Raw genomic sequence first — 26438 nt, 5'->3', positions numbered from 1 at the left:
ATTGCATTCTCTCATTGTGGAAGACACGTCCCTTATTGATAAGTAATCAGTCACAGCTGCAGCCAACTGACTGATGATTTAATAAACCAACCACAAATGTCCTTGCAGTAACAGTCAGGCCAGTGCTTGCTTGACCAGACACCTGGGTACCATCACCTGGACAAGTTGACACATGAACCCAATCATCACAGTCCCCTTTGCTTTGCTAGATCCTTCCCCTCTCCAACCATCAAATGTTGGCATGACCCAGGACTCAGTCACTGACCCTACACTCTTCTCTGTCCCTATGTCTTTCATGCTTCACTTAGAAGTCATAAGCAAGTCCTGTTAGCTCTGGATCTAAAACATACCCTCAAATGGATGATTTCCCTCCCTCTCCCCTGCGGGATACTGATTACGTGCTTCAACCTGGCGGGCCTGGGCCGGGGGACCAGATCCACCCCTGGGGAGGGTAGTGGGTACGGGTGACAGTGCCCTCCACAGCCCCCCGGGCCTGAGAAGGTGAGGCCGGAGGCAGGCCCCAATTCCTCACCCAAAACCAACCATTGGAGGAAGCTTGCCGGGTAAGACCGCCTCCCTCGTCCAACCACTCAACCCCTCCGTTACAATGCAACGTCCCCTACTGCCAGTGCGCATGCACCAATCATTGTGCAACACCCAACAACCAACCTCTGCGCCCTCTCAGAACCAATCCAAGCCTTTAACCTCTACAGCTACCCCACCCTCTAGACCGCCCGTTACAAGCTTGTACTCTCCCCTAATAAACTCTCTTGGTTTCTTCACCCTAAAAAGAAACGTGTCCCGCCTGTTCCTTTCTCGCCGCCCTCCATACTTTGCACGCCTCCACCGGGGACCTGGCCAAGTCCCCCGCCTCGCCCTCGCCTCCGGGAAAGAGCCCCCGCCGCCGGTACCCTCCGAGCAATCCTGAGAGCCTAGGATTTACCAACCGGCCGCCACCCCCCCCCCAGACGAATCAACTACGACCGCAACTGGCGCCCAACGTGGGGCTCGAACCCACGACCCTGAGATTAAGAGTCTCATGCTCTACCGACTGAGCTAGCCGCAACTGGCGCCAAACCCGCCTACTTATACGTGACAACCCGGACATGCAAATCCTTTTAGAAGGATTTCATGGGGAATTCAGCTGCCACTATCCTAGCCATCGGCTGTTACAGGGACTCGCCAAGCTTCCCTTCCGCAGCCCATTCCATCCTTTCCCCTCCTCTGCACCCATCCCGGGTGCCACTACCGTCTTTACTGACGCCTCCAAAACCCGTTTCGCCTTCCTCTCTTATTCGCAGGACCATCCGGAACCCCGCCTATTCAGTTATGTCAACCTTCATTCAGTCCAAGTGGGGGAAATTCTGGCAGTGTCATACGCGCTAAACGCCCACTGCAACCACCCAGTAAACATTTTCACTGACAGCCTCTACACGTATCAGGTCTGCCGAGTCCTCGCATTTTCCACCTTTTTCCCCAGGAACTCGGCCATCGATAAAGCACTTTCTGACCTCAGAAGCATCTTAGAGCATAGACAGGATCCTTGGTTCGTTAGCCACATTCGTAGCCACTCAGGCCTTCCGGGGCCCTTGGCTAATGGCAACAGTATAGTAGACCAAGCGGTCTCAGCTCAAAATACCCAAGCTATGCTGACTCACACAGCGGCCCCTCCGGGGGACGCTGTTAACCAGGCCAAGTTATTACATTCCAGGTTTCACTTTTCGGCTACGTCATTGCATCATTTATGTGGCCTCCCCCTAGATACCTGTAAACATCTTGTCCGCAATTGTGCAACTTGTGCGCCCTTTGCGCCGCTTGGCCCCCTGCAACCTCAGGGAGTCAACCCACGAGGCCTAAAACCCAATTCTAGATGGCAAATGGATGTAACTCATGTACCGTCCTTTGGGCGCCTCAAGTATGTACATGTAATGATTGACACCTTCTCAGCCATGTGTTATGCAGTCCCCCTCGCCGGGGAAACGGCCAAACACTGTATCAAGGCCCTAAGACAGGGAATTCTCTTCATGGGAGTCCCCTGGGACATAAAAACTGACAATGGGCCTGCCTATCGCAGTGCCTCCTTTGCGGCCTTTCTTCAGTTATACAACATCACCCATCATTTCGGCATCCCCTATAATCCACAGGGGCAAGCCATTGTGGAAGCAGTCCATCGTTGCTTAAAAACACAAATTGAAAAAGAAAGGGCAATGCTCCCCCAGGCAACTCCAGGGGACCTTATCATAGCAGCCCTTATTCACCTTAATCTACTCACATTCAATAAAGAAGGACTTTCGCCCCTACATAAACATTGGGGGCCCTCGTATAGGCCCACCCAGGCCCCGATGGTCTACTGGAAGGACCCAGAAAATAATGCCTGGAAGGGTCCCTCCTCACTCCTCGCCCAGGGGCGCGGGTTTGCTTGTGTTTTCCCAGATGATGCAGCACAACCAATCTGGATCCCGGGAAAAGCAATCCGACCCGCCACCAGCAGCCAAACGGCTGACAAGACGAGAACGCCGCCGTCTCCGCAGCCTAACGCACCAGATGACAACAGTACACCTGAGCCTGGACCCCAGTCCGAGTGAAACCCCGGAGAAACAAGAAATCAGAGAGATTATACGCCTCTATAGACAGGCAAAAGCCAGCCCCCTACACCTCCGCAACCCTCACCCCAGCATAGCTTCCCTTCTAATAATCATGTTAGCTCTCGCCTCTTCCACCCAGGCCAACCCCCACCAGCCTTGGAAATGGATCTTAACACAATGGGAAGATTCCAAAATTGTGCAAACCAATACCACCGCAGGGCGACCCTCTTTTCTTGTCAACGCCTCTAATCTATTTCCCAACCCTCCCGTTGGCAGTAATGAACACCAATATTATATGTGCCCAGCCTCCAACCCTGGAAAATCGTATTGCAATGCCCCCAATCAATATTATTGTGCCTATTGGGGCTGCGAGACACTAGCTACTGGTTGGAAGCCGTCTAGCGTTGATCACTATCTTACCCTACACTGGGCCCCCTGGAACTGCAAACCCCGTGATGAGCCCATTTATTTCAGCACGGACGACAGTTCCCACCTTCCACCCACAGGTACCTGCACTCACCTTAATCTTACCGTGCAACTCCCCACTGATCCTTCCTGGTTAACCGGTCGAACTTGGGGCTTCAGAATCTATAAGGACGGAACCGACCCAGGATCACTTATTCTCATAAAAAAAGAGGCTGCAAGCCAACCATGCCAAAATACTGCATTAAAAACACCCTCTGGCATAGGTCCCAACCAAGTCCTTAACCCCCTTTATCCACAGCCCTCCAGCTGCACCTCAACTACAAGCAGCGCATCTGGAAACCGCACCTCAGCTACAAACAGCGCATCGCCAACCCCACCACCCCAACCTTTTCTGCCCCCCTCTCGTTACTCCTCTCCCCTCCTCGACCTTATCCAAGCGGCCTTCACCTCAGTGAATTCCTCCAACCCCAATCTTACCTCCTCTTGTTGGCTTTGCCTCTCCACTTCCTCCCCCCTGTATGAGCCAGTTGCCTCCAACCTCTCCTTTTCAGAAAACACAGAGGACAGCCCCTCGGAATGCAATTGGAATACCTCTGCCGTCCCCCTAACCTTTCATTCAGTCTCCTTTACAGGAAAGTGCATCCGCCCTCGCTCAAGTAACTCTCCCAACCTCACAGCTTGTGCCGACTACTCATCTCCTAGCAGCTCTGCCAAATTTCTCATTCCTCATAACTCCTCCCAATGGCTCTGCTCCTCTACAGGACTTACCCCCTGCCTTAACGTGCAAACCCTCAATACAACTAATGAAACTTGCCTCCTAATTGTCCTTATCCCTAGGGTCCTATACCACAGCGAGGAAGACTTCTTCCTCTGCCTGGAAACAACTGCAGTTCCTGCCCCTCTGCAAAAGCGAGAGCCCATCACCGTCCTCACGATTGCCTCCCTCCTAGGTCTTGCAGGCGCTGGCACCGGAATCGCTGCATTAGCCAGTCAAGGCTCCGCCCTAACTCACCTCCGGGCGGCTGTTGACGAGGACATTTGTCACCTACAAGACGCCATTTCCCATCTTAAAAATTCTGTCAATTCCCTCTCTGAGGTAGTGCTCCAAAACCGCCGAGGTCTCGACCTTCTCCTCCTCAAAGAAGGAGGCCTTTGCGCCGCCCTAGGAGAGGAGTGCTGTGTATATGCCAATTCCACAGGTCTCGCCGAGGACAGCCTAAAGAAGGTCCGAGAGGGACTGGAACAACGCAAAAGAGACCGTGAAGCCACCAGCTATTGGTCCCACATCTTTACCCCCCTCCTCCCTTACCTCCTCCCCCTCCTCGGCCCCCTACTAATGATTATTCTAGCTCTCACCTTAGGACCCTGCATTATCCGCAGAATTGTCCAGCTTGTAAGGAAACAAACGGATGCTATTTTTTCCTCGTTCGTGCAAGTCCAGTACCAGTGACTCGCCACCTCTGACGCTCCCTACTCCGAGATGACAACCAACCCTCCGCGACCTCACCGCCACCGGTCAACCCGCCGACCGCGAGGCCCTTCTCAATCGCCTGAACATCGCACCAACCTCGAGCTCCAGCTTCTCTGAACCTCCAACTTTAAACCCCCCACCCTCGTCCATCCCGCAAGCAGCAAGGCCCCTGTCGAGCGCCCGGGCGCCACACCAACGCCGAGCTCCAGCCTCGCTGAGCCACCGTCAACCCCTTTTCCCCTCCCCGGCCTCCCCCTTCCCTCATCCCTTAGCGGACCTCTCCGGTAAGCTTCTTCCTTTAATTAGAAAAGAAGGGGGAATTGCGGGATACTGATTACGTGCTTCAACCTGGCGGGCCTGGGCCGGGGGACCGGATCCACCCCTGGGGAGGGTAGTGGGTACGGGTGACAGCGCCCTCCACAGCCCCCCGGGCCTGAGAAGGTGAGGCCGGAGGCAGGCCCCAATTCCTCACCCAAAACCAACCGTTGGAGGAAGCTTGCCGGGTAAGACCGCCTCCCTCGTCTAACCACTCAACCCCTCCGTTACAATGCAACGTCCCCTACTGCCAGTGCGCATGCACCAATCATTGTGCAACACCCAACAACCAACCTCCGCGCCCTCTCAGAACCAATCCAAGCCTTTAACCTCTACAGCTACCCCGCCCTCTAGACCGCCCGTTATAAGCTTGTACTCTCCCCTAATAAACTCTCTTGGTTTCTTCACCCTAAAAAGAAACGTGTCCCGCCTGTTCCTTTCTCGCCGCCCTCCATACTTTGCACGCCTCCACCGGGGACCTGGCCAAGTCCCCCGCCTCGCCCTCGCCTCCGGGAAAGAGCCCCCGCCGCCGGTACCCTCCGAGCAATCCTGAGAGCCTAGGATTTAGCAACCGGCCGCCACTCCCCCCCCCCAGACGAATCAACTACGACCGCACTCCCCTGCCCACCCTTCCTGTGTCCCATCTTCTCTCACCTGGATATGGGAGTTTTCTGGCTGGTGTTTTTTCCAGCCCTTTCAGCTACTCTCCATGCAGCAGCCAGAGAGGCTGCTTAAACACAAGTGAGACTTACGACCCCTGGCATCAAAACTTCCCCCAGATCCTGCTCACACTCAGTCAAGTTCTCACTGTGGTTTACAAGCCCTGTTGCAGCCTGCCAGCTCCATCCCCAGCAGCTCCCCCATGGTTTAGAGGTCCCCTTGCAGCCTGCCCAGCTCCCTCCCCAGCAGCTCCCCCATGGTCTAGAGGTCCCCTTGCAGCCTGCCCAGCTCCCTCCCCAGCAGCTCCCCCATGGTTTAGAGGTCCCCTTGCAGCCTGCCTAGCTCCCTCCCCAGGCAGATCCCCCATGGTTTAGAGGTCCCCTTGCAGCCTGCCCAGCTCCCTCCCCAGGCAGATCCCCCATGGTTTAGAGGTCCCCTTGCAGCCTGCCCAGCTCCCTCCCCAGCAGCTCCCCCATGGTTTAGAGGTCCCCTTGCAGCCTGCCCAGCTCCCTCCCTAGGCAGCTCCCCCATGGTCTAGAGGTCCCCTTGCAGCCTGCCCAGCTCCCTCCCCAGGCAGCTCCCTCTTGTCTGCTCTGTTCAGCCAATGACCGGCTCATTCCCTGCTCCTGCCTTGGCCCTTGTTTCTTGGGAAATCCTCTCCCCAGTCCTCATGGCTTGCTCCCAGACTCCATTTCTCCTCCAAATATCACCTTCCATGAATGAGCATCCCCAACTCTATCCCTCTCTGACTCCAAACCTTTCAGAATCTTTTTCCCTACATAAAAGTCTATTTGATTTATTTTTTTTATCATGTGTAATCTGTCTTCCCCAAGAAGACGTGACCTCTTTGAGGGAATCTGCCTCGCCTACCTCCATATCCCCATCACCTGACATAGACTGAGTGCCTGCATTAGTTTCTTTCTGCTGCTGCAACAAAGTATCTAAACTTGGAGGCTTAAACAGCACCTATTGATTAGGTCACAGTTCCGGGGCTCAGGAATCCACTGGGTCCCTCTGCTCCAGGAAGAGCCTGCTTTTGATCCCGTTCACTTTGTCAGCAACATTCAATTCCCTGTGGCTGCAGGACTGAAATCCCTGTTAACTTCGGGCACTCACCCAGGAGCCACTAACATCCATCTTCATTTTCCACGTGGGCCCCTCCAGCAATGGTGGGTCAAGTCCCTTTTGTGCTCTGAATTTTTCTGACTCTTTCTGCCCCATCCCTCTGCCTCCAGCCACAAAGCATTCTCTGCATTTAAGGGCTCGGGGATTAGATTGGCCCCACATGGGTAACATAGGATCCTGTCCCTCTTTTAATGTTGGGAAACTTATTTACATCTGTAAAGTCCCTTGCCTGTAATATCACAGGGTCACACATTCCAAGGAGCAGGATGTGGACATCTTTGAAGGGTTATTATGCAGCCCACCCAGCACCCAGCCCTCACCAAGAATTTAATGATGAATCAAAGAATCAATGAATTGGGTCATTTCAGTGAAGGTCTAGACCAGTGGGCAACTCTGAAGCCAACCTGGGAGGGCGGGGAGGGTGAGTATTCACAACTCCTTTCTCCCAACCTGAATGGATTTCTCCACTTCTCTGGAGAGCTCTGAGTGTTCCAACAGGGTTGGTAGACACCCAGCTGGGAAGGGAGGAAGTCTCGCTGATTCCAAAGCAACAGAGGAGAATAAGAAGCTGGGGCATTGATGGGCATGCAAAGGAGCTGATTATTCTTGCAAGTCCCCTGTTTGCCTGCTGCAAAAGGAGCTGAGGAATGGCTGTTCCCAACTTCCCATGCAGCCCTGGTCACTGAGCCCTCTGCTGCCCTTGTGGTCAGCTGCCCTTGCCCTTGGGGTCAGCTGCCCTAGCTTCCATTGTGGCCTTGAGGGCTGTTCACTCTAACCCTCCAGGCTGATGCTCCTAAGTCAAGAGGACAGAGCCCCAGAATCACAGGAACAAGGGGGATGGGGTAAACTTAGCCCAGCGGACTGTGCCCTGAAGCCCAGGAGGCCAGGAGTGGGCACCTGCCCAAAGCCGCCCTGCTCTGTCCTCCAGCGTGGGGCATCCTCACTCCCAGCTCTGGTTGCTGTTCTAATCCTCACACAAACCCCAGACTCCAAGGAAGCAAATGGGGCTCCAGAAAGCCTGGGGGCCTGTTACCTCTGCACAGTGTCCTCCAGCCTGACTGAGACTGTTTTCCTCATCTGAAAACAGGCCTAATAATAAGTCCTACACTCTGCCTTCAAAGTAGGGGTTAAAGGGGTCAGAGACCCAGGCTTTGACAGATGTTGGCTAATGTAGCTGTGGAAACCACCTGCCTTCGGGCCAGAAATCTGACACAGTGGGGAAGGAAGGAAGGAAGGAAGGAGGGAAGGAAGGAAGGAGGGAAGGAAGGAAGGAAGGAGGGAAGGAAGGAGGGAGGGAAGGAAGGAAGGAGGGAAGGAAGGAAGGAGGGAAAGAAGGGAGGAGGGAAGGAAGGAGGGAGGGAAGGAAGGAAGGAGGGAAGGAGGGAGGGAGGGAGGGAAGGAAGGAAGGAGGGAAGGAAGGGAGGAGGGAGGAGGGAGGAGGGGAGGGATGGAGGGAGAGACAGAGGGAGGGAGCCCAGGGGCCTGCCTGCACCAAGGAGAAGGCCCAGCAGCAGCCAGGATCCTTGGGGCGGGGGTAGGTGGGGTTTGGATGCAGTTGCCCAACCCCCCCAGGACCCTCAGAGAGAAGGATGGAGAGGGCCTATGCCCCCCCCAACATACACACACATTAGAACCCCCCACGCTCTCACGTTCCAGGTGTCCTCTCCTGCCCGAGACCGATGGGTCGCCAGCGTCTGTCCTGCTCCGAGATGGGAGCGGAGAGGCCGCCAGGCGCGTGCCCCCTACCCCCCACCCGGTGCGCTCGCCCCCTGCCCGGTGCCGGACCAGCTCTGGGGGCCGAGGGAGCAGCGCCGGGGCTGAGCGCCAAGGTGGGCTCCCGGCGAGTGTGCTGCGGGGTCCCCTCAGCTCTCGCGCCCCAAGCGGTGCCTCAGGCCAGGAGGTCGAGCGGCGGGTGGAAAAGGCCAGGGGCGGGAGAGGGCATGGCCCCCCTCCTCCTAGCTGCCGGGGCCCCTCGGCCGCACTCCCGCCCTGGGCCGCGCCTCTGCTCCTCTCTTAGGGGCTGCGCCCCCAAAATCTCTGCCCCTACCGCCCCTGTCCCCGTCCACTCGGCCTCACGACACGCCGTCCCTGCCCGCTCCGGTATGGCGCCCTTGCTTTCCCGTGACCGTGCAGCAAGTTACTCGGCCCGCGCCCGGCGGGGGTGAACCCCCAGTTCCCCAAAGGCAGCCTCATCTGTGGGGCGAGAGCCGGGACGCCTCATTAGTGGGGTGGGGGTGTGGGATCCCTAGAGGGAGGCGGAACAAGCCCCTTCCCAGGCCCAGACGAATCCCACAAGGCTCGGATAAGCGGTGCACGGCAGAGGGGCGTGTGGCCCGCGGGGTCGTTGCCCTCTGCATGGAGACCAGGAATCAAGGGTCACAGCCCAGGCGGTGAAAGGAAGAGGATGGCGGCCCTGGCAGACCCCAACCCCCGCTCAGGGGCCCCAAGGGACTCGGGGGCTTCCAGGTTGGACGCGGGGCGCCGGTGTGTGTGTGGGGGCACGCAGGCTTGGGGGTCCCCAGCACGCAGGCGCACACCTAGGGATGTGTTGGGTGTGACCTCGGCCTGCTTCCCACGGGGGCTTCTTAGCACTGGGGTTCGGTTCCCGCACAGGCCCCAGAGGCGGAGGGAAGGGGGTGGGTAACCATCTCTGACACAGATTGTCCAATTAATGAATCCCTGCCTCCCATCGGGTAGAAGTTCCTTTACCGGCATACTTTTCTGAAGTCCTTGAGTCTGGAAGAGCGGAGAGGCGTAGGGTGTCCCGCTTCCACCAGAAATTTAGTCCCCAGTTAACCTTACTTGGAGTTGCGAGAGGGGGCAGTTTTTTGAAACGACCCCGGCAAACTTTGGGTAAATGCACTCAGCCCCGGAGCGGCGGGTGGATTTGTCTGCAAGCGACGATTCTAGGCAGATACCGGAGTTCGGAGGCGCCCCGGGAGAAAGGCAGCGAGGCCCGACTCGGCCCGGCGGGGATACGCCCTGTGCGCCCTGCTCGCGCCGCCGAGCTCGCGGCTGTTGCCCAGAGCCCGCTGTGACCCGTCAACAGAAGGCAGGCGAATTTAGGCTGGGGGCTTCGGGAGAAGAAACCGGACTCGGCGTGTGTGTCTTCTTGCCCAGGGCCATGCCAAAAGTGGAAATGAAAATCCAAATACACCCCTAAGATTTATTTCTAACAACATTAATTACCGCAGAAACTGCTCGCTGGGAGCTCTTAATTTATTCATGGTGGAGGAAAAGCTTTCCCCATTGTTTAGTGGTGGTGTCCAGAAAACTCTCCCTTTTAGATGTCCTTCGTGGCAAATTGCTTTGCGCCTTGCCAAAATAATGTTTTCTTTAAATAAAACATAAAGTAAAAGTCCTGTGCTTAAATCTGAAAGGAGAGAGTTTTAATTTCCACCATATGTTGCAAAGTACATAGTAAGGGGGAAAAGAGTTATAAATTCCACTGACTCTCTCCGTGAAAGCAAACAGCATTCGCTAATACGAAATGTATTGTTATTATTTTTTTTAATGCATTTCGCATTGTGGGCTATTTTAGGGACACCCTCAAATGACCCCTGGTACAAAACACTGCAGCAAAAGTGAAAGGAAATGGAAAAACCCACAGTCTGAGGGCAGGGGGTTGGATGTACACAGGCAGCCCACCCTGCAAGGAGGGGAGAGAGCACAGCCCCCTCCATCCACCATTTATTAATATTGTAGATGTAGCATTTGTCGACAGGTTCCATCTCATCCATTCACGAGCTGGATTAACAAAACCCATTTTAATGAAAATCTATTACCCTCCCATTTGACACGCAGATGTTTGAATAAATCAGTACAGAGCATAGGAGGAAATACAAATGCAGGTTGCTAAATTTAAAAGGGAGGAGAGGGAAAGGAGCCGTCTATGAAATGTGTTAAGACGTCTGTAAAATCCTGAACCCTGGATCGATACTTATAAATTTTTAATGTGCGGGGAGGGGTTGATCGTTGTTAAAAAGGCTCAATCCTGACGGAAAAACCATTAACACCCTCCCTTCTTATCATTAATAGAAATTGTCTTTCGAATTACCGGATGAGAAAGTGGGCCACACTGAAGGGGCATTCCTTGAAATATGGTTTCTCCTTTCACGGAAAGCAGCAAAGACCCTCGGGAGGCCGTGGAGGACAGGGGAGAGCTGGTGGGGCCGGGGCGCGGGCCTGGGGCTACCCCTGCCCGCTGCTGGGAAACGCTGCTCTGGAGTCAAATTTAAAGCGAGTGCATCCAGATGCGGGGAGAGGAGCCTGGTTTCTCCAGGTTAAAGCGGAAAACATCCAGAGTCTACATTTGAAGAATTCAATACATCAGATATTGCATATTTGAATATCAATTGCCTCTTTTTGCCTTTGCATTGTAAATGCAAAAAAAAAAAAAAAAAAAAAAGTCTTTAGCAGTGGGGCCTGTCCATTAAAAAGTATCTAATTCACATACAGAAAGCCAGGCCATGTTTTAAAAAGCGGGGAGAAGGGACAAGGTGCATTTACTCAGGCTAACCTTGGCCCTGCCTGTGTCCCACCTAGTAAGCCAGTAAATTGGGACAGGGGCCCCTGTGTGTCCCGATGAGCTGCAGCTGCAAGGCTTTCTCTTGCTGAGTTTCCTGGGGGCGCTGGGGCAAGACAGGGAGTCCTGCCAAGTTTAGTCTGCCTTGCAGACCGAGGTCCCAGAGGGCACACACAGCTTAGAAACCTGGTCCGTTTCTTTTCTGCATCTGAGGAAAGGAAGGGAAGGGTGGAGAACATTCACCAGCACCGACACGTTGTCCGATCTCTCCCAACCTCTTCAGCCAGCGCGCGCCGCCGCGGAGTCGGTTTCCAGCAGTTCCCAGCGCGTCTTGTGCAGTCCGTCCGAGTTTTCTAACTCTGCCTGGGTCCCCAGGGCCGGCACAGAGCAGGCCGGAGGACGCAAGCTGGGATAAAGGTGGCGGGGTTGGGGGTGGACGCTGCCAGCTAGCCTCGCGCTCTCGCTGTCCCAGAGGGGCGGCTTTCTGCCTGGCTGGGGGTCGGCGGCAGGCAGGGAGGGTGAGAAGGCAAGGCGAGCCGGAGCTGGAACGAGTGAGCCAGCGTCGTGGGGCGCAGAGGTGCCTACGAGTGTCTGGAGCGCCGGGCAAAACGCGAGAACACCCGGCGCGGCGCCTGCCTCCCGGGGAGGCACCGCCGGCCAAAACCACCCTTCCGGGCCTGGAGCCTCACCTCTCCCTCAGAACTCGGGGTTCAGAGTATCCAGAGACAGAGGCGCCAGTAATTGGGCGAGCCCAGGAACCAACGGTTGGCTTTTAAATTTTAAAATGACCCACTAGCCTCTCCTCGCCGGTGGCCAGTCCTCCGCCCTCAGCATGCGTTATCCTAGCATTTTTATTTTGTTTGATTGCATTTCGTTTGCGTGTGTTTTCCCGTTTGGGACCTAAATGGGCGGTTGCGGGGTAGAAGCAAATCAGACGCCCACGACTTGACCAGCTGGCGACAGCTCGCGGGTTGCGGGGGCGCGTACGCGGCGCGTGGACGCCGAGAGCAAAGGGTCCGTCCCAAAGGCTCCTCGCCCCGGCTTTGCGCGGGAAATTGGGTGATTAGGCTTTGGGACTTCTTTTTTCTTCAAGGAAGAGTTCCTGAGCACCCCCTTAGCCTTCACTGTCCCCAGTTTCTTCCTTTTTGTTGTCGATTTTCTGAGGCATCTGTGTTTTCATTTCTACCCTCAAACTTTTCTGAAGCCCATTTCTTTCCGAAGAGTTGGCAGATGCGTGGAAGACGTTGACATTTCTGCAATCTTACAGGACATGCTAAGACCTTTTAAAATTATGTTTTCTCCCTAAACTTCGTCTTGCTTTATGTGCGGAGGCTCAGGCCAGCCCCGCAGCAGAGACGCCTCCGTCCAGTGCAAATGCAGCGTTTCATGAAGCGGAGCTACCATGCGGCCTTGGACAACGACTGGAAATTAGCAGAAATATGTGGCAGAAAATGCCTCTGCCCAGGCTCGAATATTAAAGTTAGCAGTGACTCTGGGCATTTCTCGTGGCTGCATGGAAACAAGACTCCAAACAAGGGGTACAGGGAGGGGAGGGTTTGGGGGCGCCCCTGCTGCCCAAAGGTCAGAGGAGGACACAGCCGCTTTTGTGATCACCAGGAAAAAAATTTGGATTTTACAAAAGATTCTCCCACTTCACTAGCCAGTAAACTTTTAGAAAAGAGCAGGCCTTAGTCTGATAGATGTTACTACATTTCTTTTGGAATGTGGGTTATTGCAAAATCATTCTCCTACATTTGGCTTGGGAATTAGAGCTGCAGTTGGTTGGGGTGGGGGGTGGGGTGCTTTATCACCCAGGACTGGCTCTCTTGCCTCCCCTGGGGGGATTCCTGGGAGCCCTGGGAGATACTGGTTCTGGAGTCTTCCGTCAGAGCAGGGGGTGGGGAACCTGCCTGAAAGAAGAGGCTGGAGGTATTGCTGTTGGTGGGTCTAGGCTTAGATGCCTGGACCCTCCTCCCCTGCAGGGACATTAGGCCAAGCAGGGCCAGAGGGGAAGACCAGGTCCCCGGGGTCCTGGGGTGAGCCAGATCTGCAACGGGTAGTGTACCTGCCAGAGTGCTGGGGAACTGACCTCCCCACCTGGGCTGCAGGTGTGAAGAGGCAGGGGGAGGTGAGGAGCGGGACAGTTTCCCTGTCCCTGTGGACCAGACCAGAGGAAGTTGCTTTGACCCAGAGCCCCCTGCTCCTCCCCCAGACCTCTTTTCAACACCCCCCTTCTGTCCCTTCTCCGCGTTCCCTTTCTATATCCACCCTCTCCCTTCTCTCTCCTGTCTCTTTCTCTCCTTTCTTTCTCCCTTCTCTCTCCTGTTTCCTCTCTCTTTCTCTCCTTATCTCTATCTATCTCTCTCTTCCCTTTCCCTTCCCCCCTCCTGTCTCCTCTCTTTTCTCTCCCTCCCTTCTCCCCCCCCCACCTCCCCACTCCCCTCACCTCGGCTCATCTTGCCCGTTACTCTCGGCTGTCTCTGGCAAGGAAAGAGCGCAGTTTGAGGACCCGCCGGGTGGGATTGGGTGGAGAGGGACTCGGTCGGGCAAGGACTGACAATTCTGGGGCCGACACGCCGCCACCCCGCGATCCCTGCGCACCCGCTCCGGGCGCGGCCGCCAGTGTTTCCCCCGTACGACTCGCGAGGCCGCGGCATGCATATTACATGAGCGGCTATTTGTAATTCTGTGTGATATCCGTGCGCCTCCGCTTTGATTAGAGGGCCGCGGTGACGAAGTCCTGTTTGTTAAGTTGGAAGGGCTTCTTAGCCTTTCGCTTTAGACGGCGGCTCCAGATCTCCAGCTCCTGGGCACACGAGGCCGAGAGGCCCAGGAGCGCGAGGAGAGGTGTCTGCCGCTGGGGCAACGTTCCTGGGAGGGAGGAGAGGACGAAGGAGGAAGGAAGCAGGGAAAGGAGAGAAAGGGGGGACGAAAGGGAAGGAGGGTAGGGAGGAAGAAAAAAGTAAGAAGGAAAGAAGGGGGGGGAAAGAATGAAGGAACGGAGGGAGAGGGGAGGCTGGAGGAAGGAAAAAGGGGAGGAGAGGAGGGAAGGGGGAAAGAGCAGGTCTGTTTTTCCAAGTCCTCTCAGCTCCCCACCCCCCACTTCGCTGACGTGCCCCGAGATGCTGGAACCCCGCGTGAACCCGCGCGGATGGCGCGGACTGGAGACCCCACGGATCCCAAAGAAATCGCTCATTTTTCTTCCCTGTTAAGGAAATGAACGTTTGGCTCCGGCCCGCGCCCGCGCTGGGAGGGTGGACGTGATCTTGGGGTTAGATTAAACGCCTCAGGGGGAAAAGTGACTTCAGAAAATGCAAAACAAACTCCGCCAAGAATCACAAAAGCCCTCCCATCCCCGTAGAAGCCTTGCCCCAACTCCAGAGGGGTGGTGGGGGATGTTCCAGGGGGAAAAAAAAAGGAAAGGGGGGGTGGGGAGTCAACTTTATTTGCATATGGAATTTTGCAGCGAAGAATGACATATCTGATTTCCAAGATTTGAAGATGAATTTCATGTTGCGACTGACAAAAGCGGTTATCCCTACGCACGTGGTGGGAAGGGGAGAAGGAGCTGGTTTTGGCAAAACCCTAAATAAAAATTTCCCTAAGCAAACATCCTAGACACGGGGTGACAGCACGGCTCTAAAGAAGGTGGCGGCGGTCCGGCCGTGCGGAATCTGACGGGTGCCCAAAGGAACGACGTTTACAAACCGATTCTCCCTGCGACCGCGCGGCTGCTCCGGACGCCCAGGACGCAGGCACTTTCCCCGGCCTCCGCGGTGTCGGCCCCTCCGAGGTCTGCGAGCCGAGCCCCACCGCCCACGCCGAAGCTCCGGCGGTCGACGTCCGTCCCTTTCCATCACTTTGGGGATCCTCGATCCTGGTCACCCCCGCGACGCTCCGCGCCCCACGCTCGCTCCGGGCCCCGCTGGCTGGTCCAGCCCGCAATCAAACCGCATCTCCAACTTGGAATCAATTATCACCTTCGATATCGCGTCTCCTCCGTCGGGGTCCCCCCGGTATGTCCGCAGTGCCCCGCACCGACCTATTCTGAAACGACTTGCTGGTGATGCCAACCAGCGAGGACCTCCTCACAATACATAAACTCCTCCTCGAGTTTCGTTTCTGCCACCCATTGATAGAATTGCAGATACCTGTTTGGGGCGCTGGCGCCTGCGCTCGCTCGCGCGCGCGCTCTCTCCCTCTCTCTTCAAAAATTGGATCTTCGCCTCTCCGCACCGAGGTGCTCAGATGCCAAAGAGTGATGAAATGAAAAGAAAGCCAATTGCCGGGCTGGAGGTGGGCGAGAGATAGCGTCTCGGCGTGCACCCACCGCGGAGCCCGGAGCGGTAATTGCTGCAGACAGCGAAGCTGGGGGTTGGGCGGACGTAGCCGTGTATAAATAGTGTGATCTCAAATTGAAAGGCACAAATAACAGCAGGCAGGGGTTACCCCTGTACGATCGTCCTCTCCGCGCCGGGAGGCGTGCGGACCGCAGCCCGGCTCCCCGCCAGCCCTGCCGAGCCCCACGGAGCTCCGCAGCCCCGGGAAGCCATGGAAGAGCTCACGGCTTTTGTATCCAAATCTTTTGACCAGAAAAGCAAGGAAAGCACAGGAGACGGCGGCGGCGGCGGCAGCAAGAAGGATTCGATCACGTACAGGGAAGTTTTGGAGAGTGGACTGGCGCGCTCCCGCGAGCTGGGGAGCTCGGAATCCAGTCTCCAGGACATTACCGAAGCCAGCGGCCACTGTCCGGTGCATCTATTCAAGGACCACGTGGACGGTGACAAGGACAAGCTGAAGGAGTTCGGCACGGGTAGGGCTGCGGAAGGTAAGCTAGCCGCTCGCGGGACTCGGGCCCCTGGTGGCCGCGGCGCCTCCTCGCCAAGGAGCCTGCTCCTCGCTCCGCGCTTGGGGAGGCCCCGGCGCCGTCGCTCGTTCTCAGTTCAACCCCGAACTCTATTCACTCACAGCCACGGCTCGGGCGGAAAGGCCTGGGCCATCAGTCGTGACTGTTTTCCAAGGAAACCAAACGGAGGGGAGCCTGCGGGAGAAGCGCCGCGGTATCCGGGAGGGAGACAGGAAAGCGGCGAAAGGGCAGGGGCGGGTGGCCGGAGCTGGGGCAGCGCGCCGCCCGCGGGCTCCCTTTCCCGGGCGTGGGTATTGAGCGCCTCAATTGGCGCTTTCCCAGCCTGAAGTCCCTCCGGTGGCTCTGCCTTAAATCCGAGGAATACCGCAGGGCAGCTTGGGTGTCTGTTTTTTAAATAAAGATCCACACACATCTCTCTGAGCGCCCAGAGCCTGCCGGCTCCCCCAGCTAGAAATAGGAGAACCCGGGATGCGCTAGCCTGGTGGCCAGGAAGAGTAGCGTTTTCTGCCTCCTGAACCTCCCCGCACTGTTTCCTCTTATGGAAACTTTCCCCTGGGACCTCGAGGCTTGCTCTTTGGTGACGCGAGTCTGTAAATTAAAACCTCTCCGGTGTCCGCAGGTGGCCTGGCCGCCCTGCGCTTGCTGCAGCGGGATCTCTTCGCGGCCTGATGGGCCAGGGGAAGCTCGTGGCCGCCGGTCCCGGCTGCCCTACCCTGGACTCTCAGGGCACAGCAGATCTTGCTGCGGGGTGATAGCATTTGAGCCGGCACAGCCACGGCCTCTCGTGGTGCTGCTGTGCCTGAAACCTGCGCAGATGATGGCCGGGTTGTTCAGCAGGAAAAGGGCAGTCTACCAGGGTTCTCCAAGCAGAATAGCAGCGCCCCAGCCTGCAGATTCCCGTATAAACAGATTGACTGAGTACAGTAAATCAGAGGAGCAAAATTGGCTAGCTTTCTGAAGGACATAGTTTGAAAAACGCCATTAATCTATATTTTTCATTGCAAAGAGAAAATCCAGTGGCCAATAATTTTGCTCCCCCGTTTTCCAGAGGTGAGGGGCCAGGGTGGTCTCCCTGGGTTGGGTCTTTCATCAGCAAGCGTGCCCTTTCCCTTCATAAGGACCCTTCATCTTGGGTCTGGAGTGCAGAGCTAGGGGAGTTGCCCTGCAAGCCAGGCCAGGGACTGAGGGGTCTTTGGAGACCTTGACCTGTTTAAGCAGAAAGCTGGCGGTGGGGTAAGTAAGCCCCCTCCTGCTGACAGCCCAAGCAGTGTGGGCCCGGCCGGCCTTGCCTGGGGTTTGGCCCATCAGCAGCTGTTTCAATGCACCTGGTTCCATTAATTCACACAAAGAGCGTTTTCTTTAATGGGGAGCAGATTATCAGCTGGCCTCTGCCAATGGCCTGTACTGGTTCCGAGGTGTACAGGGCCCAGCGGCTGACCACTCTTCACAATTGCCCCTGCCCTTCCCAGAGACATAGCCCCCTCCTCCTATCTGCTTCCTTATGTCCTGACATGGGGATCCAGGAAAAGCGCCCCTGGGAAGAAAGCAAAGCTCCATTAGGCTGATCAGAAAGTGAGACAAGGGCAAGGAAGGAGGGAGGGAAACATCAGGAACTGGGGCTTCCCCCTCCACCGGAGTTGGGGAGACCCTGGAAGAGTGGAGATCCAGACTGGCATCTGCAGGATGGAAGTCAAACGGGAGCAGGGTTGCTTTCCTGGAGAAACCCAGTGATCTGGAGTCCTGCGTAGCCACCCCCACAGATCCCAGCACCGGAGTGGGCAAATTTTGCAAAGATGCCAGAGGATTTAAGGACTTTGAAGACCATTTTCTCAGCTGGGCCCAAGCCTCAGATTTAAAGAAATGAAGGAGGAAGGAAGACTTGGGGCTGTCTCTAAGAAACAATTTACTATGGGGAAGAACTAGGATGTTCTTTGGAATGTGTTCCTTCCAGGAAGTGAAAGAGGCTTTAAAATCCAAGTTGGAGTTAAGTGCCCAGGAGTCAGAAGCCTTGGGGGAAGGGAGGTTTCAAGTAGACCAGTGTCCCCAACTAAGGGACAGTGGTGGGGTGTGGAGCTCCAGGAATTTTTCCCCATAAAAGCTTTGGGTCTTCTTCATTCGCAAGCCTCTGGGTTTTAGAAAGGGGACCTTCAGAGCACCACTTTGAGACTGTTTTTAGAGCTGAATGAAGCCCTAAGCCCAAGTAGAGGGTGTCTGGGGTGTAGATTCCTAGGGAGCCTGGAGGAACCCAAATGGCAGGGAATTCTCCGACTCAGAGGGGACTCTAATCAGGTCACTGAGGTGCTCTTTGCTTGTGTTCAGCAAGCACTAGTATCAGGGAGAAAAAGGAGCTGCAGAGAAAAACACGGGTGCAGCTGATGCAGCTCGCACCAGACACCCCCAGGCTGCAAAGGGAGGGTGCCTTTCAATTAAATCCCCGAGTTTGGTGAGGATTCTGAGAGTCACACTTCCCTGTATGCTGACTCCTGTGGTCTAGAATCCAGCACCTCTCTCCCACCTCCCTGCAAATACTGAAGAGCTCATAATATCTGGACACAAGAAAGTGCCATCCTTGGCGTCCTGTTGGGCTGTGCCTGACCGCCAGTGGACATGTGTGAAAGAGAGCGACCAAGGGGGAAGTCGAGGGACCAGTGCTCGAGGTTCCCACCCAGGGCGCAGTGGTGTGCGTTGTGATTGCTTTGCTTTCTGGGCCAGAAAGAGAGCAGGGCGGGGGTCGCTCCCAGCTCCTTGGCATCCCGGAGGCTCCGACGTGGCCTGCGCGGCCCTGTCCTGCTAAAGCTGCAGCCCGCGGCAGCGATTCTCCCCCGGCCCGGAACCCCGGCCTGGCCTGCGCGCGCCTCACCCTTCCCCGCCCTCCACGCTGAGCACACCACCAGGAACATGACACGGGCGATTCTTCCCAAGTTGTTTTTTACTTAAAAATAATATTTAACAACGCTTCCCCTTCCCCCCAAAAAGCTTAGGCTGTGTCAACACACATGAAGTGGATAATTGAGGAAACTACTCAAGATTAGACCAAACATTACCGCGCCGGCAGTGCCCGGGTTATTACAAAAGGAGCGAGTCTTCCCTTCGGGTTTGTTTTATCGACTCGAAGCCATGCTTGCGTCAGGGCGCAGCCGTTTCCAAGGCCCCTTCCATCTCGTGTAGGCACTTAGATTTTCACCACATCGCGCTAACAAGTCACCTGAGGGTGACCTTTCTCGAGGGCAGGACCCGCGGGGTGTCGGGAGGGCGGGAGTCCGACAAAGGGAAACGGGGAGCCCCTGGACGCGCGACTCGGGGACTCAGCCCGTGTGCCCTCGGCTCACCCCCGCAGGGATCTACGAGTGCAAGGAGAAGCGCGACGACGTGAAGTCGGAGGACGAGGACGGGCAGACCAAGCTGAAGCAGCGGCGAAGCCGCACCAACTTCACGCTGGAGCAGCTCAACGAGCTGGAGCGGCTGTTCGACGAGACTCACTACCCCGACGCCTTCATGCGCGAGGAGCTCAGCCAGCGCCTGGGGCTCTCCGAGGCCCGCGTGCAGGTAGGACGGCGGGCCCCGCCACACCGCCCCGTCGTGGTGCGGGGCCAGGGCGCGCGGCCTGGGCGCAGGCCGCCGTTCCCTTCCAGGCAGGTTCTGCCTTTCCGACGCGCCCCGGGACTTCACTGATCCGTGAACCGCGCGGGAGGGCGCGCTCCCGCGCTTCACCCTGGTTTGTCGGGAGTTTGAATCTCTCCTTTCCCCATTTCATCCAGGGCTTCTGTTTCCTTCTCTCTCTCCCCTCCCCACCCCAGCTCTCTCTTCTCCTCCTCTCTGGCCCCCTCCCACTCCAGCGAGTGGAGAGGCGGGGAGCGGAGGCGAGCAGACACGCGGGGCCTCTCGATGAGCGCTGCTCCTGTCCGCGCGGGGTCGGATTAGCCCCGGCGCGGGGGGGGGGGGGGGGGTGCAGGAGCGCCCCGTCTGCCTCCGCGAGCACCGCATGAATTCATGACACCCAGCTGGCGTGTCACTGTCTGCGGGGCTTTGGGTGTGTGCGGAGGGGGCGCGCGGGCAACGCTTTCCCCGGCGCTGTAAACATTAAATTACATTTATTAATTTATTGATGGTGGGGGGAGAGCAAAGTTCTCTGCGAAGTCGCTTCCTCCAGGTTCTGCAGACAGCGCGGGGGGGGGGGCTCAGCTCTGCACTGTCGCTGGTTCCTTTCGGTTCTGAGTAAGGACAGAAGAGCCGGGGAGAGGAGAAAAAGGGGGCAGGAATTGTGAAATTAGCGTTCCCAAACGACGAAAGGACCGTTAAAAGCGAAAGAACGTTGGAAGAGAGAATTTCACATTGGTTATTTGGTCAACAAATTAAAACACAACTTTCCCCTAATTTTATTTATGAAACGAAAATGCAAATGCATTTTTTTGTAGATGGCATTTTACAAAATGTTGAATTAAAAATAGATACATATGTATATATTTATGTTTGCTCTCTGCCCTCCTTCTATCTCTCCATGTCACCGCGGTAAAAGGCTTTCCTAAGATGAAATAACGATTCCCCGGGGAGTAGCAGCGGCAGTTCCCGTATCCTCCCCACGTAGGCTCGTCTTCACGACCCGCAGCCGGGCAGGGTCCGTTCGCGCATCTGTGGCCGCAGCGAGGGGAGGAGGCTCGGCCCGGAGTGGATTTCCCTCTGGCCCCTCTTCTCCGAAAGATAGATTGGAAGGCACCATATAAATTAATGAAAAGATTAAACTTTTGCTGAAGGGGACATCAACTTTTATGTCATCTCGCAGTGTCTTAATACCTCGGATCTGTAATCTCTCCCAGGCCTTGATGTACTGTTTCTATAAAAATAAATTACTTGTAATTTAATTCTGCACTATTTCTTTCAGTAGTCTATTACTGAATAGCACCTTAGCAGGAGATTCTGAGTTGCAGAAAATTGGTTCTTGGGTGCCTGCACATCTTGAAAAGGCCCTAAAATAAAAAGAAAGGAAGGGGGAGAGGAGTGACTGGCTATCGATCCAGAGGTGAATTAAAATTTAACGACTGTAAATAATAATAAAAATAAACATGGGAATATAAAAGAAATAATTTTCTGTTGGCCACAGGGAAAAAAAAATCACGTAATAAAGAGGACAAGGCAGAAAGTGCTCATAAAAATCAATTAGTTAAAATCTGTTCGTGGTATAGAAGTCAAGGGGGGGTTGGGGGGAAAGACAATGAGGAGGGAAATGAACTATATTTAAATACCATCTGAATTGTTTGGAAAGGTTTTTCGGTACAGCTTGTCCCTTGTTGCTAACGGATATAGTTTCAATTTAGTGTGGAAATTTGCTGTAAATAAATTGAGGCTCCTATGGAAGCTAGTCCTTATTAACCTTTTATTTTTGTGTTGTACTGGAAGCTCATATCACCCAGCTGTCAGGGTTATAATTGAAAGTTATGAGACCACGGTGAGGAGCAGGCAGTAATTTAATTACAACAAGTATCTTTGGGTTTATGGCGCAGAGCTAAATTAAATGTCATTATTCACTGTCTGTAATGGAAATCAAAAGGAAATCAGATTAGAGCATTTGTGAAAGAAATCACTGAGTGATCCTCAATGAAGAAATAACTGTCTAAACCAGTGTACCATGCTTTACTTAGCATATTCAAGACTAATTGGAATTGATCGTGAATCACCCCAAGACTGATTTATTATCGCTTAACGCAGCGGCTAATTCATCACTTTTATTCTTCATAATCTTATTTTTTTTTCCCCCGCTGAAGGGGAAGTGAGCTTCGCTTTCTAGATTTAAATAGAATCCTGGTTTTGAAAAATGCCTTTTCAGGGGCACAATTTGTGCTTTCTGGCTTCCCTCTCCCGAGGCCCGGACCCCGGACCCCAAAGCAGAGGGGCGCGGTGGGCAGGTCCGAAAGGGCTGCGGTACCACTGGGGGGGATTTAAGCTCAGAGTTTGGAAATGGAATATGGTTTGTGAATTTCAACTCAAGGCGAGAAAAGCATATTTTTGGAAGTGCTTTTCAGGGGAACAGGATAAAAGTTTTCCAGGCTCCCTGGAGCCTGATGGGACGAGCTTTCGAACGTTCTGGAAAGTCCTTCTAACAAGCGAGCGAGCCAGTGGCTGTTCCGCCCAGGAAGAGAGCGGCCTGACGACAGCAGGGGAAGGAAAAGTTCACATTTCGTTTGCTGAGGTTTCACCTCGAGGGGTGGGGACCCAGCACCCTCTGGGTCACGGAGCAGGGCGCACACGTTGGACGCTTTCTGCCCCCCAAAGCCAGGAGTTCCCGGGGTGGCTCATGGCCGTGGACGCTTTTCTTTGTGTGGATCTTTCCTCGTGTCGATAAGCCATGCCCACCCCCATCTCCCATTGCGGCAGTCGAGGTAGCTTGGAGGGAGAGCTGATGGAAAAACCGGTTAAGGAAAACTTATGGGGCATGGCTGGGAGCATCCACGGTGGGCAAGAGGGGCTTCAGAATTCGTCAGCGATATTATAGTGCCAGCATGTCTGGAGGAGTAGGGGGCACGAGCTTCGGGAGCGGGGAGGGGGCTGTGGGAGACCTGAGCCGGGGACGCTAGCGCCCGCACCTCCAAGTCAGGACTGTGAATTTCGGGGGACTCGCCTATGGTCGCCTCGCCTTGCGCACCCGGCCTCTTGAGGCGACTCTCCAATAACCTGACGTCCTCAGGCTGAGCCCCCGCAGCGGAAAGCCTGCTTTTGTTGGGGGCGTCCGCTCTTTCTCGGATCGCGAGTGCCCATGGGCCTTGTAATGTTAGCGAAGCCCACCAGAAACCGAAGTTTCTGGAACAGGCGGAGGAGGCAGGACGCTCCGAGCTGGATTTGAGTTGGGGGTTGGGGAGAGGAGAGAAGGCGCATTTGGAGCTGTTTCTCCACGTCTGCGCCCCCCCCCCGGTCGCTCGAGTCTGAAGATCAGAACTCTCACGGGGTGGTCGGGGATGCGGATGGTCGCGTACGCCCACCCAGAAAGCTGGAAACGCCGCCAGTCCACCCCACCTTTCCAACACCCACTTCTTCATTTTAAATATATATAGGTGTCGGCGCTCACATCTCACTTGCGGGGGTGGGACGAAGTGAATTTGACAATTGCCAGCCCTAGACAGCCAGCTACCGCGGGACGGGGGGCTGTGGGGATGCTGCGGGGCGGGTCCCTCGGGCTGCCGGGCTTCAGGCATCGCTGCGCGCCTGGGGAAGCCCTCGCCGCAGAGGCCCGGCTCACTGCGCTGCGCGTCTGTCTGCTCTGTCCCCAGGTTTGGTTCCAGAACCGGAGGGCAAAGTGCCGCAAGCAGGAGAACCAGATGCACAAAGGTGGGTGGCTTGGGGCAGGGGCAGGGGGAAGACCGTGGAGGTGCTGGGACGACCGAGCGCGAAGCTCAAGACCTTTGTCTGTGTTCGTAGGCGTCATCCTGGGCACGGCCAGCCACTTGGACGCCTGCAGAGTGGCTCCCTACGTGAACATGGGCGCCCTGCGGATGCCTTTCCAACAGGTAGCTCGTTTTTCTTCCTTCTGAACGGCCTCCGCCGTCGTTCCTCCTCGAGTCCTCCCGCCCCCGCGGACTTTTTGGCTTGCCTTGGGAAGAAAGGCGGCCGCTTTTACAAGGGGCATTTATAGGCGCGTTGGCGCGTATTAAAACCACGCTGTGAAACTCCAAAAGTCACCTTTGGGAGGGTGGAAACACAAACCCAAACAAAACCTTACAAAAATTGGAGGGAAAAAAATTCCACCCACCCACGAATCAACCACCCCGTCGCCTGCGCTTCGGTGGGAGGGCCAGGATGGACGCCTCCCTGGTGCCGGAGGGCCTTGGATGGGGGTGTCTGAGCCGCTCCCAGGCCTGGGTCTCGGCCCCATCAGAGCAGAGTTGGGCCGGCTCAGCGCAGGAGCCACTCTGCGCCCCGAGGGCCGCGCCGGGCTGGGAGCCAACGTTGGGGCGTGGGGAAGGCTGCGGGGCTGGAGGCGCGGGGACGCGGGGCCGAGAGCGCAGCACCTACGTGCGCGCAGGCTCTCCCTGGCCCTGTCCTTAGCAGGACTGGGCGGCGCGCGCGTTGGGGCCCCATCTGAAAGGCGGGACAGAACACACAGACAGCGCCCTGGGGCCTAGACGAGACAGCGCCCAGGGGCCTAGACGGGGTGGGCGCCGCGTGGGCCACCACACGAAGCCATTTTGCTCTCAGGCTAGGGCTGGGTCTATATTTGCACTCTAAATCGCACGTGTTTGCTGAGGAGCCTGTTCCGGGCCTTGGAGGGTTGGCGAGTTGTGGGAAGGAGTAAGGAAATACCCGGGAAATAAAGGCGTGAGCCGCCTGGGTTTGCACTCGCGGTGGGCGAGGAGGGAGGGACGTTCCAGCCGCGCGTGCTGGAGGAGGGGCCCGCGCCTCCCCCATCTCTCCCCACTCCTCCCTGGTCCGTCTTCAGACTCAGGGGGACGGAGCCCGCTCCTTGCAGGACCCTGCTCCTTGCAGGACCCTCTTCCCAGGGGCGGGGATTTACGTCGCCGGAACAGCTTTGTCTGCTCCGCCTTTGGGCGGGGTTGAAATTCAGCTGTGGAGGCGCAGGCCTGGAGGTGCGGTCCAGGGGTGGGCGCGGCCAGTGACCTGTCCAACACTGGTGTTACCCCGACAGCGTCTTCTGCCCACGGAGGAGAAGGATGTGTGTCTGTGGAGGGGTGGGTTGGGGGCGCCAGCGACGGCCGCACAGAGAGTAGAGACGCCCTCGGGATACGTGGGGGAGGATAGGGCGCCCCCACCCTGCCCCCCGCCCTAACCACGCGGAGTCTGCTCTCCGCAGGTCCAGGCGCAGCTGCAGCTGGAAGGCGTGGCCCACGCGCACCCTCACCTGCACCCGCATCTGGCGGCGCACGCGCCCTACCTGATGTTCCCGCCGCCGCCCTTCGGGCTGCCCATCGCCTCGCTGGCTGAGTCGGCCTCGGCCGCCGCGGTAGTGGCCGCCGCCGCCAAGAGTAACAGCAAAAACTCAAGCATCGCGGATCTGCGGCTGAAGGCGCGCAAGCACGCCGAGGCTCTGGGGCTCTGACCCGCCGCCCGGCCCGCGCCCGGCCCCCGTTCCCCCGCCCGTGCTCGGTCCTGCACACTGTCCCCCCAGATCTCCCCCCGACGGCCCGACGGACGCCCCGGAGCGAACCCTCCAGCCCTGGCGCAGCGGCCTTCCTACCCTGGGCACCCCGGGCGCGCGCGCCCCGCCAGACCGTCCTAGGATGAGAGAGCACGTGACGGGAGGGGCACCCAACCCAGCCCTGAAGACGTTTGCTCCACTGCGCGCGCTCGGACCGGATTGCGGCCCGAGGGAGCCTCGCGGCGTCGCGCCACCTTCTGCTGTCTGTGTTGCTACCCTGTGCTTGTGGCTAAGTACACACGCATTTGGAAGGTCTTCGCTTGCATTAACACAAGCTCCCCGGGACTGGTCTCAATCGCAGATGGCAGTATATTCCACTGCCAGGAACTCTGCCATCCGAGGAGCTGCAGGACTCGCGTGGATTTCAAGGGCACGGGCTGGGGTCCCCTCTGCACCCCGCCTCCAAAGCAGCAATAACGAAACGCGTCTCGCCGCTGCCGACGTCCTTGTGAGGGGAGGGGAGTGGAGTGGGGCGGGAAAGAAGACCCGAATCTCGGAATTGGGACTCTTCTGGAGACCTGACTTACGGACACGCTGTCTGTGCACACGTTTGGCCCTGAAGCGCCTCAGTGAGTCGGGATTCGTTGTGCCACAGAACGCGCGACTATATAACTTTTGTAGTCTGTGATTCCAGAATTGACTGACGGTTTTGCTGTTTTACAGAATTCAGATGCAAATGACTTGTATTAAAAGGTGGACCCGCGGTTTTAAGGTATAATACTGATGCAGCATTAACTTTAGTGAAATGCAATTAAGAGTTGTTCAAGTGCAATATTGTAAATATTATAGATTAAAAAAAAATAGCTGTGCACTCTTGATCCGTCGGCGCCGGACAGGTGGGGACGTTACCTCGTCCTTCCGGCGGAGGGCCTCGCCATTTGACGGTGTTGGGAGCGTGCTCTGGAAATGGTTTAAAGTGAGATTTGTGGCATGAAAAGTGGATGCCAGGATGGCCTGCGTCCGGTAAGGAAGGCAACAGCCGGGAAGAGATAATTCTTGCAGCGACTCTTAAGAGAATACTGTTTTGTAGCGGTAGGCAGTTCCAGATTTTCTTTCTTTTTTACCTTTTGTCACCCCACCCCTCCACTCACCCCAATCGTGTAAGCACCAAATAGCAACTTGTAGCAGCTAGCATGAAATGAGGAAGTCGCTGGAAGTGAGATAACCAAAGCTTACGGGTTCCACATTTTGCACCTGAATTTTAGGCCCTGCCCGTTTGGGTTTGCACCCTCCTCCTCCGTGTGTAGGGGAGGCCAGTGCTGGGTTTGTCTTTATAGAGGAAGGGTCTGCATGTTTTCCTTAGTCATCCAGCCTGCCCAGGC

At 56.2% G+C, this 26438-nt stretch overlaps 1 protein-coding gene and 1 non-coding gene across 2 annotated transcripts; one reads left to right on the top strand and one right to left on the bottom strand.

The window, feature by feature from the left end:
• Positions 1–993: 993 nt before the first annotated feature.
• Positions 994–1071, bottom strand: TRNAK-CUU. Its single transcript has one exon. It is a non-coding gene; the product is annotated as a tRNA-Lys (tRNA).
• A 14587-nt stretch (positions 1072–15658) lies between these two features.
• On the top strand, positions 15659–25017 carry SHOX (short stature homeobox). The gene is made up of 5 exons (XM_037824659.1): positions 15659–15935; positions 19312–19520; positions 23234–23291; positions 23382–23470; positions 24772–25017. The coding sequence occupies exons 1-5, from the start codon at positions 15659–15661 to the stop codon at positions 25015–25017; spliced, it is 879 nt and encodes a 292-aa protein (XP_037680587.1).
• Positions 25018–26438: the final 1421 nt, after the last annotated feature.

This window comes from Choloepus didactylus, assembly GCF_015220235.1.
Source record: "Choloepus didactylus isolate mChoDid1 chromosome X unlocalized genomic scaffold, mChoDid1.pri SUPER_X_unloc3, whole genome shotgun sequence".
In the NCBI taxonomy this organism is placed as follows: domain Eukaryota; kingdom Metazoa; phylum Chordata; class Mammalia; order Pilosa; family Megalonychidae; genus Choloepus; species Choloepus didactylus.
The sequence above is the reverse complement of the archived record's forward strand: the minus strand, read 5'-3'. Positions and strand labels throughout refer to the sequence as shown.